This window comes from Chlamydomonas reinhardtii (genome assembly GCF_000002595.2).
Source record: "Chlamydomonas reinhardtii strain CC-503 cw92 mt+ unplaced genomic scaffold scaffold_25, whole genome shotgun sequence".
In the NCBI taxonomy this organism is placed as follows: domain Eukaryota; kingdom Viridiplantae; phylum Chlorophyta; class Chlorophyceae; order Chlamydomonadales; family Chlamydomonadaceae; genus Chlamydomonas; species Chlamydomonas reinhardtii.
The window spans coordinates 44,405-56,555 of NW_025061538.1; the positions used below are offsets into that span (position 1 = coordinate 44,405).

At 58.4% G+C, this 12,151-nt stretch overlaps 2 protein-coding genes across 2 annotated transcripts; both read right to left on the reverse strand.

The window, feature by feature from the left end:
- Positions 1-601: 601 nt before the first annotated feature.
- CHLRE_25g756297v5 (uncharacterized protein) lies at positions 602-4,511 on the reverse strand. The gene is made up of 2 exons (XM_043072965.1): positions 4,028-4,511; positions 602-1,953 (listed from the first exon to the last, which is right to left on the reverse strand). The coding sequence occupies exon 2, from the start codon at positions 1,875-1,877 to the stop codon at positions 1,242-1,244; it is 636 nt and encodes a 211-aa protein (XP_042914107.1). The 5' UTR covers positions 1,878-1,953; positions 4,028-4,511; the 3' UTR covers positions 602-1,241.
- A 2,464-nt stretch (positions 4,512-6,975) lies between these two features.
- Positions 6,976-9,181, reverse strand: CHLRE_25g756347v5 (uncharacterized protein). The gene is made up of 4 exons (XM_043072966.1): positions 9,069-9,181; positions 8,799-8,963; positions 8,375-8,639; positions 6,976-7,693 (listed from the first exon to the last, which is right to left on the reverse strand). The coding sequence occupies exons 1-4, from the start codon at positions 9,140-9,142 to the stop codon at positions 7,385-7,387; spliced, it is 813 nt and encodes a 270-aa protein (XP_042914108.1). The 5' UTR covers positions 9,143-9,181; the 3' UTR covers positions 6,976-7,384.
- Positions 9,182-12,151: the final 2,970 nt, after the last annotated feature.

Consider the following 12,151-nt stretch of genomic DNA (forward strand, 5'->3'; position numbering starts at 1 on the left):
TGGGTCACTTGCGCCTGCGCTTCGTGTGTGTGTATGCGCCCACGGCCGTGGCGGACAAGCCTGCTTTCTTTGCCGGGCTGCATCCCCACCTGGCCACGGACAGGGTGCTTGTTGTCGGTGGGGACTGGAACTGTGTCACCGATGCCAGTCAGGAGGCGGCCCCTAGCCCGTCACGTGCTGCAGGTGCCCCGCAACTTGCCAGCCTCCTCGCCCAGTTCAGTCTGGTGGACCCTTGGGCGAGCAAGCGTGGCGGCGCCAAGGGCTACACGCATCCGGCCACGCCCAAGCCGGCCACTCCCGCACGCCTGGATCGGTGGTATGTCAGTGCCACCGCGGCGCCGTGGGTGGTGGATGTCGCTCGCACGTATGGGGCGCCTGGGGACCACAACGGTGTGCTGCTCACCCTGTCCTTGCCCGACCTGCCACATGCGCACCGGGAGCAGTGGCGCTTCCCCACATACCTGCTGTTTCACCCCTCGCTGCGTTTGGAGCTCGAGCAGCGCTTGGAGGCCCACGTTGCCGCAAATCCCGTGGCCAGTACAGGTGACGGCGCTTGCACACAATGGGAGGCGGACAAGTTCTTCTTGCTTCTTTTTTTTTTTAAAAGTCATCCTTACAAGGTTGCGGTGGTAGACACACTACCACCCTACTGCCAAGGCAGCCTGGATCATATCACAGAACCTCGATAGGGCCAGAGATCAGAGAAGAGAAGAGAAGTTTGTTCCACCACACACCTACTGGAAACCTCAACAGCCAGGTGACACCACACACCTACTGGAGTTCTCAACAGCTAGGTGACAACTACAGCCACTGCCTTGACCACACAGATCATCTAGAGCTCTCCAGTTGACAGGCCCAGAGCTCCACTTGAATCTTGGATCTTGAACTTGAAAGCTCTCCAGTTGCAGGCCCAGGGCTCCAGCCTTGTACCCCAGAGACTCCCTGCACCACAGGGGGGGTCTACACACCACCAAGGTGTGGATGGGTTTTGGTAAACCAGGGCCCTTCCTGCGTTGTCTCCAATCCAGCGGCCGGTGATGAACGCGGTCTGCAGCTCATCCACAACTGCATCCAGGGCGGGCTGCAGGCGGGCGCTGGCGGCCTTGGACACCATCTTGAAGTCGCAGTTGAGCAGCATGATGGGCCGGTAGGACGCCAGCTCGGCGCAGTCCAGGCTTTTGCCCTTGTAGATGAGGGTGATGATGCCCTCCCGCCAGGAGGCGGGCAGCACCGCCGCCATTTCACTGCCACTGGTCAATGGCCGCCAGAAGCTGTTGCTGCGACGCTGTACAGACCGGCTGCACGCGGAACAGGCCGGTGGGGCTGGTGCTGCTGTACATGGCTGCGGTGGCTGCGGAGACAGTGTTGCGCGTGCCCGGCCCCGTGAGCGCCACAGGCGCCGGTTGCCCTGGCACCTTCAAGTGCGTGATTGGCTCCTGCACGCCCGCTGCTGGCTCGTCCGCCTGTCGATGGAACCAGCGAGTGCCCCGCTCCCCATGCTCCTCCATCAGTGCAGTGCGGGCATTGTGGCTGGCCGCTGCGGCAGCTGCCCGCTCCTCCCGCACCGCCAAGTTGGCCATGGCCGCAGCCTGACGCTGCGCGGTGCTGGCACCCGGCCGGTCGGCCAGGGCAGCGGCCGCGTCTGCGGCCAGCACCACGCCATGCAGCCCATCCCGGGTCTGGCGTGCATGCCGACGGTGGATGCTGGTGGCGGCCTCCCGCAAGAAGAATTTGTCCGCCTCCCATTGCGTGCAAGCGCCGTCACCTGTACTGGCCACGGGATTTGCGGCAACGTGCGCCTCCAAGCGCTGCTTTTGTTTTTTAGGAATCCCCTGTTCAACCTTGTAAGGATGATTCCTCAAAAAAAAAGGAATCATCCTTACAAGGTTGAACAGAGGCAGACGCGCTGCCCCCCTGCTGCCTGAAGACAGCCTGGTCCCCGAGACCAGAACCCTGAAAGGGCAAGAAGAGAAGAGAAGAAAAGAAGCTGCTCGAGCTCCAAACGCAGCGAGGGGTGAAACAGCAGGTACGTGGGGAAGCGCCACTGCTCCCGGTGCGCATGTGGCAGGTCGGGCAAGGACAGGGTGAGCAGCACACCGTTGTGGTCCCCAGGCGCCCCATACGTGCGAGCGACATCCACCACCCACGGCGCCGCGGTGGCACTGACATACCACCGATCCAGGCGTGCGGGAGTGGCCGGCTTGGGCGTGGCCGGATGCGTGTAGCCCTTGGCGCCGCCATGCTTGCTCGCCCAAGGGTCCACCAGACTGAACTGGGCGAGGAGGCTGGCAAGTTGCGGGGCACCTGCAGCACGTGATGGGCTAGGGGCCGCCTCCTGACTGGCATCGGTGACACAGTTCCAGTCCCCACCGACAACAAGCACCCTGTCCGTGGCCAGGTGGGGATGCAGCCCGGCAAAGAAAGCAGGCTTGTCCGCCACGGCCGTGGGCGCATACACACACACGAAGCGCAGGCGCAGGTGACCCACGTCCCATTCCCAACATACCACACGGCCCGCCGCATCCATTGACGGCGGCTGCAGTACGCAGCCTGGAAGGGACAGCCGACTCCGCGCCAGGACAGCCGTCCCACAGGAGTGGGGCGACGCTGCCGGGCTGGCAGCGAGGCAGTGGCGCCACGGAAGGCACGCCCCCTGCGCGGCACGAAGGCAAGACTCCAGCGCCGTCGTGTCAGTAGCGTGGGTCTCCTGCACCATCGCCACATCCGCCCCAACTTGCTGCAGGTGCGAGACCAGCGCCCGCGCCTTGAACGGCGAGCCCAGGTAGGCCGTTGACATTCAATGTCAGCAGCCGAAGGTTCGCCGCTCCCACTGGTGGCCGCATTACGAGCCCCCGCCGGCCATGGCAGCGCCGTGGCGTTGGCGGTTGCATTTGCTGCTGTTGTGTTTGCGGCGGTGGCCACCACCCTGGCTGGGGGGCGAGCCGCCGCAGCTGGTGCTCATGCTAGCGGCGCCTGAGCTGGCGCCGCCGGGGCACAATGGAGCGCTGCCCAGGCTCATGAGGCTGGAGGTACTGCGGCTGCGGTGCTGGCGTTGCCGGCGGCTGGGCCCGCCGGCACCGCCGGGGTCCTCCTGTCCACGCGTAGCGGACCGCAGGGTGCGGGCGTCCAGGAGCACGTAGTCCATGTAGGCCGTCTGCACCTGCTGCGCGGCGTCACCCTACCGTTCCAGCCCCTATTAAACCGATCGGTATGGGGGCGGTTACCGGGCGGTCACCCTGATAAACCGATGGTCAGCATCGGTTAGCATCGGTCAGGATTGGTATGGGTTGGCTGATCGGTAAAACCTCGGTAAACTTTGATAAAATGGTAACTTCCTGGTAACCCATTGGTATGTGGCTCCTGCCCAGCCCTTGTCCAGGCTCTGCCCAGGCTCGCCCAGCTGCCGCCCAGCTGCCGCCCAGGGCCGCCCAGCCGCCGCCCAGGGCCGCCCAGCCGCCGCCCAGGCCCGCCCAGCTGCCACCCAGGCCCACCCAGCCTTGCCAGGGCCTGCCCCCAGCGTAGATGCGTGCAGCTCTGGCCGCGGCCGTGCCTTCAGCCATGGCTGGGGGTGTTATGCTAGCAGACCACATTGGGGTGGAACTGTCAGCGGCTCCCTATTGGTCACCCGCAGGTAACTCATCACTTGCTGCCCAGCCACAATGGTGCATGCCTTATGCTGAAGGTAGGGGCCTGCCCTCTTCCCTCACACACACCGTGGGAGGACTTGTAATACCTGTACTCCCCCAGCTCCCCCCCCGCATGGATGGAAAATGCACACAGATGTTTACAAACAGCAACATTGGGAGCAAGGTGTGAGTCTTCTTCTTCACCCCATACCATCCATGATCATCCCACTACTGATCTTGCCGTCTCCCCTTGATGCTTCCCAATCCACGTAGTCTACCAGACCACAACTGTGCAGCATACATTGATGGCATTTAGCAGCGCCGCGCCTCCTCCCTATGTCAGTGTTTTGGCCCCTAACCTCACCAACCCCCATAACCCCCCCCCCCCCACCCGCACCCACCTGGCCCCTGTACCCTCGCCAGCCCAGAAGGCCATGTAAGAGCTCCCAAATGTATGTTTGTTAAGTGGGAACATAGGGGCGAGAAGTCTGGGGCGAGGCCTGTGGGATCCTTGGGGCGGCCTCGCCCCTGCCGAGCCCCTGAACCCCCCAGTAACCCTCCGGCAGTCGCTGACGGCCAAGCTGAGACCGCCGCACTTCCTGAGCTGTAAACTTACTTTAGTAATGTAGTTGCATGTAGTGTATGCTTCCTGAGCATAGGAATGCACCTGAGCAGCTGGCTGTGTCAACCTAGGCAGCAATGAACCCCTCCGGTCACTGCTGTCACTTGGCGCATGGCTTTAGCGGTTGATATCAATAGTCTGTTGTGCACTTAGAGTACTTGTCCCAGAAGTTCGGGCTTTTCGGGTGTCTTAGAGAAAGTGGTCGCGCGTCCCCCGGCCGGGGGACGCAAACCCATGTTTGTCAACTCGTCGAATTGTGTAATTGAACTTGGCCACACTGTGCATATTGGCTAATGCCTATAAAAATCAATCAACCCCAACACCCAAAGCCGTCCAGGAGTGCAGAGTACTTTACATCATCGGGTTGAGGCCGTTTTCTCCTTCTTACATCCTTCCTAGTACACTAAGTTAAAAGCTGAAATCTTCCCAGTACATTACGCAGGCCTTCCGTCTGGGGGTCTGGGGGAAAAACGCTAGCCTCTGCATGGGGTTCCTTCGGGCCTTCAACTTGAAGCAGCCAATTTACATATGCTGTGATAACTGATATACCGGCATACATTTAAATTATATATAATGTTTCCTTATAGAGCGTTTGTTCGCTCGCTCTCCCACATTCCGCCCCTCACCAGTCGCACAAACACAAAAATAAGGCTAGTTCTAATGTCAGTAGAACAAGAGCTGGTGGCTCAGGCTGCTTGGGACGCGAGTTCTCGCGCTGCTGACCGCTCGTTGACCAGCTCGGCGACGCTGCTGCTGAGACGTCAGCTGAAGCCAGCTATCACAAGAGACTTACAACTGTGCCTCACAAATGATCAGCTCTGCTTTTAATGTTTTAATGGGGAAGTGTTGGTCAAAAACGCCATACATTCAACATCACGACCGTTGTCACGCCTCACGGAAGTCCACAGGTTAGTCCACAGGTTAAAATGAGAATGGGAGGCTTTGAACCTGCAGCCCGGATTGCCCGCCCGGCCATATGTCACAACCCCGTGTGTGTATGTGTACTTGCAGGATCCTCCGCCATGCTCTTGAGGACCGGAGCCAGGAGCCGTTCGAGGGTGAGCCCATGGAGAGGGTACCTGCAAGCAGAGAACTGCGGTCTTCGTGCGGGGTTGGGAGGGCGAGCCCGAAGCGCCGTGTAGCCACGCAAAGATAGAGCGTAGCCAGGGACGACGGCGTCAGTACTGACAGAACGAAACTCGCAAAGTAGCGAGCGCGACACAGCGCTCTGCTACTTAACCGGGCCCACCGCCCATGCCGCGCATGGGCCCCAAACAACAAACACACACACGCCACGCCCCTTCGGGGCCCACAACTGTGCACACTCCGAGCGCAGGAAACCTTGGTTTCCGACAACTCGCTGCGCTCGAGCGGAAACCATCAGGAAATATGTTTGAGCAGATGCCGTAGATGCAGGTAGATGCAGGTAGATGCAGGTCCCCAGCGGCTGCAACCCTGGCGCAAGATGGTTCACAACCCCTTCACTCACGTTGTGTTTGCTGGTCGGAGCCTTCAAGAGATGACTGTTTGCTGCCTCCCTTACTAGCTCTGTATGGTATGTATGTCTATATCACTTCCTGGTACCTCTAGTCCGTGTCACATACCCGCCTGCTGCCACACGCCCCTTCCCCCAGGTCGGCTGGCTGGACTGCCGCCACACCTCCAACATTGTGTTTAGCAATGGTGAGTGTTCGCATCACCAATAGGCCTACACACCGGAACACATACAGGCCCGCTTCATGAGATAGGTCCGGTGCACTGCCAAGCACTCTGTTCTTTGCTGGCAGCCTTGCATTGGCATTGGCACCTTGCGGCAGGAGTGCAGGGTGTGTTCACATGTGTGCACGCGTGGATGCAGGTGCAGCCAGTGGAGGCAGAACTACAGGAGCTAGCATGATACAAGCTGTCCGGCACTAGAGCTGGAGACGGGCGTGGTGGCACCAGTGGCGGCTGCTGTGGAGGCGGGTGATGTGCCGACTGCAGTGGAGGCAGGTGTCAAGGTGGTGGGAGACATCATGCCCAGCAGACACGCAAGTGGTTGTTGCACGGTTGACACACTCATACCATTTAGACATCATATGGCAGGCTTGGGTTGATGGCACAGACTTCATATAGTGTTGTAGACAGTGGCAGACCGGGAGAGCAAGACTGTGGTGGGCTTTGAATGCACGGAGACTCAGCTGGAGAGTGCCAAGGTGTAGGGAAGTAGAGGGCTAACTGAGTATGGTGTTGTTGGTGAGTTGGACTGGGAACACAAGGCAGGTGACCTCCTCGCTGCCCTGCCACCGTTGGTCTCTTGGGCACGAGATGAAGTACATTGATGCAGTCAGTGGAATGCAGTAGTACTGGTGCGTGGGGGCAGTTGACATGGGTTGGTGAGGGCACTTGGCATAAAATGCAGCAGGCTGATGTGTGTGGTCACTGCTAGGGCAGGGCTTGTATCAAGGTGGAATCATATAAAGGAGACACTTTACAGGCCATAATGAACAACCCTAAACCCAGGCTGGCAGGCGGGCTGGGCGGGGGCTGCACGGCATGCAGCTGGGCGGGGGCTGGGCGGGCCTGGGCGGGGGCTGGGCGGGCCTGGGAGGGGGCTGGGTGGAGGCTGGGCGGCAGCTGGGCGGGCCTGGGCCACAGCACGGTAACCAAGCGGTCACTGCAAGGTAACCAGTTGGTCCGACACTGGTGACCATGCGGTCTGTTAACCGCTGGTAACCAGTGAGGCGGTCTATTAACCGTCGGTCTGCGGCCTGAAGCCCAAATAAACCGATGGTAACCTGAGTGCCAAACCAGCCATTCCTCCCGGGATAACCGCTGGGTAACCAGCGATTAACCGATGGTTTAATAGGGGCTGGAACGGTAGGGATGTCCCAGTAGCGCCGCAGTGCCAGCTCCGCCGACCTGCAGGGCTTGCCAGCACGGTGCCTCGACACATCCTTCCTTGCAACATTGCCCGCGCGCCAGTTGCATGTCTGCAGCAGCCCCGGTGACACCTCATACACCCGCCCATCCAGCAACTGCTGCAGCTCCAGCGGGATCTGCAGCAGGTCACACACCCGCTGCAGCTCCGCACCCTCAGTGCGCTCCCCCAAATGTGCCTGCACATGAACACACAATCATGACAAAATCAACACCTTCATAATGGCTTGCCCCCCTGGCCCGGCTGCCCCACTCCCTCGGCCTTAAGTACTCCATCCCCTGGGGCCACCATCCTCCAAGCACTCACCCCAACAGGTGGCATTGGCACCCAGCCTCCCGGCGGCAGCTGGTCGAACTCCGCATCAGCATCTGCCTCCTCCTTCTCAGCCGCCACCTCCACATCCTGCTCCGCTGTTGTCGCTGCCGCCAAAGGTTCGCCTGCCTCCAGCCCATCACCACAGCGTTGGTCCCTGCCCACAGGCGCCGCCAGCCGCTCGCCAGACTCCGCCTCATCAACTTCATCCACCTGCATGCACCCGGACATTAGCATTCAATTTCATTCCTGTTGTGGAGGTGGCTAACTGCATTCACATGCCCTCCGCCAGGCTCATCCATCCGGCACACACACACAGACACACACACATACACACACACACACATACACACACACACACACACACACACACACACACACACACACACACACACACACACACACACACACACACACACACACACACACACACATACAGTCACGCGACGCTCGGTAAAATGGTGGGTATCGGTAAGTAACTCCGTCGCGTCATTGGGCGGGCTTTCGTTTCGTTTTTTAACACACACACACACACACACACACACACACACACACACACACACACACACACACACACACACACACACACACACACGCACGCACGCACACACACACGCGCGCGCACACACACACGCACACACGCACACACACACAAACACGCACACACACACACACACACACACATGCTTGCTGCATCGCATACACAGTCTTTGCGCAACATTTTCCTTGTGCTCTTTAACACACACACACACACACACACACACACACACACACACACACACACACACACACACACACACACACACATACACACACACACACACACACATACACACACACACACACACACGCACACACACATGCATGCACATGCACACGCAAATGATCACTCACCGGGAAGGCCAGCGTCAGGGAACGTGCTCCCCTCTCGTCCACGTCCATTATGCTCATTACGCTCTCCTTGCCAGTCATCCCAGCGCCCTCCGCCCGGTCTCCAGGGCACTCGCCACACACACCTCCATGCTCCACGCGGCCATCCCGCATGCTCTCCATGGCTGCCGGCCACGCCGATGCCGGCAGGACCAGGAATGCCATGCCAGGCGCGCTGCCCACTTCCAGCTTCACCCGCTCTCCAGATGCCACAAGTGGTGCCAGCCACCTGTTGGAGGGTCGTCATCGGTGGCCTTGACCATGACAACACACGAACGTGACCCTTAATGCCATCACCAACCCCCCCCCTTCACCACACCTCCACCAGCCCATCCCTCCCCAAAAGCCTTAAAATAGCAGCCCCGCATATGACCACGCCCCAGCTTACTTGTTGACATTTGCTCGGCCGCCCCTCTCATTCAACCTGCCCATCTGCAGCCAGCAGCGCTTTCCCCCGCGTGTCCGGGGCTCCTCTTGCACCTGGACCTCGCAGAGCACGCCGGCGGGCACCACCGCGACCCACTGAAGGGGCCCCAGGACCTTCTCAATGTCCCTGCGAGCACATGCGCACGAGTTCAGCGGGCATATGGCCGCATTCAGCTTGCACATGCCGTCGCTCGGCCCGCCAAGCAAGGGGCAACAGCATTCCAATTCTTACCGAACTCGCTCTTGCTCGTTGATAGACAGTGGCAGCTCGCCTCTGTCAAGGGTCCGCTTTGTGATGTCCAACATCTTCTCTACAAACGTTATCCGGCCTGCCGTCGCCGGCAATTCATTAACCACTATGTCCATATCCACTTTTGCCAATGAGCGCCACTTCGCGCCCCCTATGCGAGAACTTGCCACCGGGTGGCAGCTCGGGATGGGCATGTCCGCCCGGACGGGGGCCCTGTCCGGCCGGACATGGCCCTGTCCGGGCGGACAGCCTGCATTGTGCGGCGCCGCCCCGAACACAGAACCCAGATGACTATCTTCTACTAACTTTAGGTCAACATTATTACTTGAATTGAATAAGCATGCCTCAGGCATCGACCAGTCCTCTTTTCAGTTTCATTTCTCAACATAGGCAGAAGATTACTTTCCCAGGGTTGAATGCTATATCCCAACATAAGAGTGTCCCCAAATCGATTAAGAACTGGAAGCCGAGCGACACACGAAGCAAGGGCAATCAGAGATGCTCGGTTATTAGCGTGTCAGCGCTCTGCTTTCTGCTGAGTGCGGTTTGGTGGGGAGCGCACGAAGGCAAAGCAGCTACTCGGGATGTGGATGAGGCATTCCTGGGCAGGGTGTTCGGTGGAAGGGCAGCTGCCGGCAAGGCCTGGGTACTTCCTCACAAGCCCGTGGACCCCAGCGCAGCCGGCCCCAGTGTCCCGGTGCCGGAGGCTGCTGTCCCTGGCCTGTCGGACCAGGAATGCAGAACGCTTCAGCGCCTCTTTGTTTCAAACACTGGCCAGTTCACGGGCTTCATAAATCAACTGTTAGGGGGTGACAAGGTGTGGGGTTCACGCGCCAAGGACCTTGCCCCACCAGCCAGCCAGCAGGACACCATGCCATCCAGCCAGCATAACAACGCACCCAGCGGTGGGCAGGCTTCAACATCGCCGACGGATTCACCTGCAAAAGCTAAAAGGCGTCCAGAGCATCAATTTCTTCGGCTGTCACTTCCAGATGGGGGATCTTGGTCAGATAACATAGAGGCTGGAGACATTTTAGTCGCAGCCATGGAGGGTATGTCCCCCCTCGTCCTTGCCTTTGCTGCTACGTTCAGATGACCTTTCTGATTCTTGCAGGTAACATGAGGACCTCGACTCCGCCTGCTCCCGCTGATACCGGAGGTGAGTGGGCACGGGAGGAGATGGGGTGGGTGCAAGGGGTTGGGTGCTAGTGTCCCCACCTGAAGGACAATTGGTTGCTCATTCCGGATGAGGTCTTGGCTGATTCATATGTACCTTGCAGGTGCCTTGCAACCGGCAACAGGAGAAGGAGAACCCAGGGTGGCACCCACTTCCCAGTCTCCCGCCATCCGCAGTAAGTCAGGCCTTTCACAATTTTCAGAGATATGATCTAATCAAGAATGCTTCGTAGATCATAATGTGCTGGAGGGATCTGCATCCCTTGGCTCTAATGAGGAACTATTGGTGCCAGATGAGTTACCTACTGGCCTGCTCTCCACTCCTACTCAACGCAATAGCCATGTGGCTGCCGGGGGACCTGCGACCCCGAACCGTCTTCAAGTCTTGGATAACAAGCCAGAATCTACTGTCTATGCAGAGCCCCCTCCTGGTGTTCTTACCTTCCAGCAAACCCATCCACTCGTGTTTAATGCAGACGAGACCAGAGCTTTCATGGAGGCAGCTGTGACTGTGCATCATAGCAGCATCCTCAGAAGTCAGCCTCATGGCCTGTTACTTGGTCCAAAATCAGGAGTCACCATCCTGCGTTATCAGTTTTACAGCTCTGTAGTCCTCTGGGTTGAGCATTTGCTGCAAAATATAGGGTCTCTATCTGTTGGGAAGAATTCAGAGAAGGCAAATGCAGCCAGCCAGCTTCCTGTGGTTGTGGGGGATGGCAGTGATGGCACACATGCAGCTGTGGACAAAGCCATTGCATATGTGCATGGGGTTCTGGAAGTGCAGGGAGCACCATACATCCTGGAACAAATTGATAAGTATCTCTTCACGCAATGTGGCATGCCCCGCCCTGCTCCGGTTTATGCCAAAGATGGAAAGATTGAGAACGCGGGTGACAAGGTGAGTGTAGAGGGTGTCATCTATCTGTGCTATCTGTACTTTGTGTCATCTATCTGTACTATGGGGTGGTCGCAGATCTTCGCATTTGTACACGGGCTGGGCAGCAACTTTCAGTCTGCGTTAGTGCATGAGTTTATCGCCCAGGACATTCTGCCTACCATAACAGCTAATCACAGGACAGGGGTCTACACCGGTGGCTTTGGTCTGGCAGGTGCTCACGTTGAAGATTCCTTAATGCACTTCAGTAATGTCAATGTCTGGGTGCAAATGGATGCATCAGGCCTTTCTGCTCACCAGCGCTCTCTTCTAGATGTCATGTTCAGGCTCTTCTCGCACAAGGTTAGATCTGAAGCCAGCCGGGCAGGGTCTGCTGTTGCTGCAACCTGTGCACTGATGGCTATGCACTTCTGCCTTCACGCAGGTATGGACTTTTGCATATGAGCTGCCTGGAGAACCTACGGCAGCAGCAGCAGCGGATGCTACTGTGGTCCACACGACACAAGTGCCCAGTCCCAAGTATGTGATTGAAGCGGCAAAGGCAGTTGTGGCCACTTGCAGTTACTCACAGACTGCTATGCCAAACATTATTGATGAGGTTCTGTGTCAGCGCTATGCTGTGCCAGATGCTAGTGCATTGAATAAGGCCCTAGTGGATGGAGGTTCCTCACTCAGGGCTCGGGAGTATATCCAGCCACCAGGGCTGATGATATCATCTGCAAACATGCATGCAGTGCGAGGGGCATCCTTACTTAGCATAGCGTGGAATAATGCCATCCTTCAGAGCCTGCCTGAGTATGTGCAGCACTCATTTGCACTTGCAGCTGCGTATAGAAGTGCGGTACCAGCTGTTTGTGTGCCTAGGAATGTGCAAAATTTCAAGGTGGTGAATGTCCTGGTTGATGCGGCTGTGCGCTGTGGTCGGGCATATCCGCTTCTTCAGGGAGTGCTGGATGATCTCCGTGTAGGTGGCTGGTTACGCCAAGCATTGGAA